The following is a 1610-nucleotide window of genomic DNA, read 5'->3' as shown; positions in this document are numbered from 1 at the left end:
GGGCCTGGGCGCCTCCCTGTGAAAGCACGCTGAGGAGGCTTCGTAGGGCTCCGGGGGGGGTCGGTGCCACCCCGTCGGGGGATATCTACGGCCCCCGCCCCGTGCCCTCGTAGTCCCACGACTCCGGTGTTCCCCTCGCCGGAGCTCCCCGGGCTCCCCTGGGAGAATGAGGAGCGAGGGGGTGGGGCGGTGCGCGGGAGCCTTCCAGCCGCCCAGCCCGGGAGGGCCGCACCCGTGGGGATGCGCTGGCACATGAGTTTTCCCTAGCAAATACTCTACAAGCTGCTAACGTGAAATTTTCTGCTGCAAAGAGCTAACTATGCTTGAAAAACTGCTGACGGCTTGCGCTAGTTTTACGATTGGAGAGAGCTTTTTAGCGCTTCAGGTCCTCGGTCTGACAGATTTTTGCAAGAAGAGACAGTCTTCCATTAGAACGTTTTCCCAGTTGTGTAAGAATAGGAAAATCTCTAAGAACTTTAACATAAAATCGAAGTAGATGTAAACAAAGCGTGGGCGGTCACGAAGTCTGCTTAAAATGTTCAGTACTGCTCGTTCAATTTCATGCAAGTTTACTTATTGCTAAGACAAACTTAACGAGGATTAAAATAACCAATAAAGGATTAGGCAGATTTAGGCTAAGCTATTTAAAGGCAAGGCAATGTTAATTAAATTGACATAAGTAATTGAGATTAATCAGTGATGCTTCAGACGCTAAATGGAGAAAAAGATGACGGAAGTCTGGCCAGAGATGAGAAGAACAATTTAAACGGCAGCTGATACCTTGATTATTGCCCTCTACGCACTTCAGATAAAGGCACAACGAAGTACAGTTCACGCGCCGTGTATCTAACGTTAAATACATCTGAGCAGCTCCCTGCGATTGTGACAAGAAAGTGACGGTTTTGATGTCTTGAGTTGAAAAAATAGTTACCCGTCGGGCCTGCGAGCGGGATTCATGATCGTCTTCAACCGGGAGAGGTGAGTGATCCCACGGCTGGCGATGATGCTTCCTCCGGGCGTGAAATTAGCACACGCAGGATTATCTGCAGGACGCCGTTTCCCTACGATTTTGCATGTAACTTAAGGATCTCGCTGAATGCACTTTTTTTTGTCAGAGGCGCTCCTTTTTTATCATCAGCGGACACTGTTTTGAATGTAATTGTATTTTATAATCTGTGAAATGCAGTTAGCACCTGCTGCCATTTTACTATATGACTTTATAAAATAATGTTTTTTAATGTAACGCACAACAGTTACCCTTAGGGCGTCGGTTTTACTCGCTTTCTAGTGGAGAGGTACAGTGGCTGAAACACAAATGGTCAGGATTTCGTCTTGTGAGTAAGAAATTTGTGTGAACGTTGTGATATTTATTTAATTGCAAATATGACGGGTGCTGTGTGAGTGAGAACTATGGCAAGAACGTGCTCCCAGGTGGAAGTATTTAACAAGCGTGTTTTGTTGGTATATTTGAAAGAAATTGAACTTTTGAATTCAAAGGTAACCAGTCCTAAAAAGTAAGATTTTTTTTTTTTAAACGGGGTGAGGTGTTTAGACGGAAGGTATTTGCTCGGGAGATTTTCTTTCCTCTCTGAGCAAACCCAACACCTTGA

The 1610-nt window shown here is 45.8% G+C and overlaps 1 protein-coding gene across 1 annotated transcript in view; it reads left to right on the top strand.

The window, feature by feature from the left end:
* Positions 1 to 955: 955 nt before the first annotated feature.
* Positions 956 to 1610, top strand: part of SETD8 (SET domain containing (lysine methyltransferase) 8) — a 13646-nt gene continuing 12991 nt past the window's right edge. Inside the window, exon 1 of the mRNA XM_009321212.1 lies at positions 956 to 978. Coding sequence (XP_009319487.1) covers positions 956 to 978 — 23 coding nt within the window. The remainder of the gene's footprint in view (positions 979 to 1610) is intronic.

This window comes from Pygoscelis adeliae, unplaced genomic scaffold (assembly GCF_000699105.1).
Source record: "Pygoscelis adeliae isolate BGI_AS28 unplaced genomic scaffold, ASM69910v1 Scaffold93, whole genome shotgun sequence".
Lineage (NCBI taxonomy): Eukaryota > Metazoa > Chordata > Aves > Sphenisciformes > Spheniscidae > Pygoscelis > Pygoscelis adeliae.
Note: the sequence above shows the minus strand (reverse complement) of the source record. Positions and strands in the feature narration are given on the sequence as shown.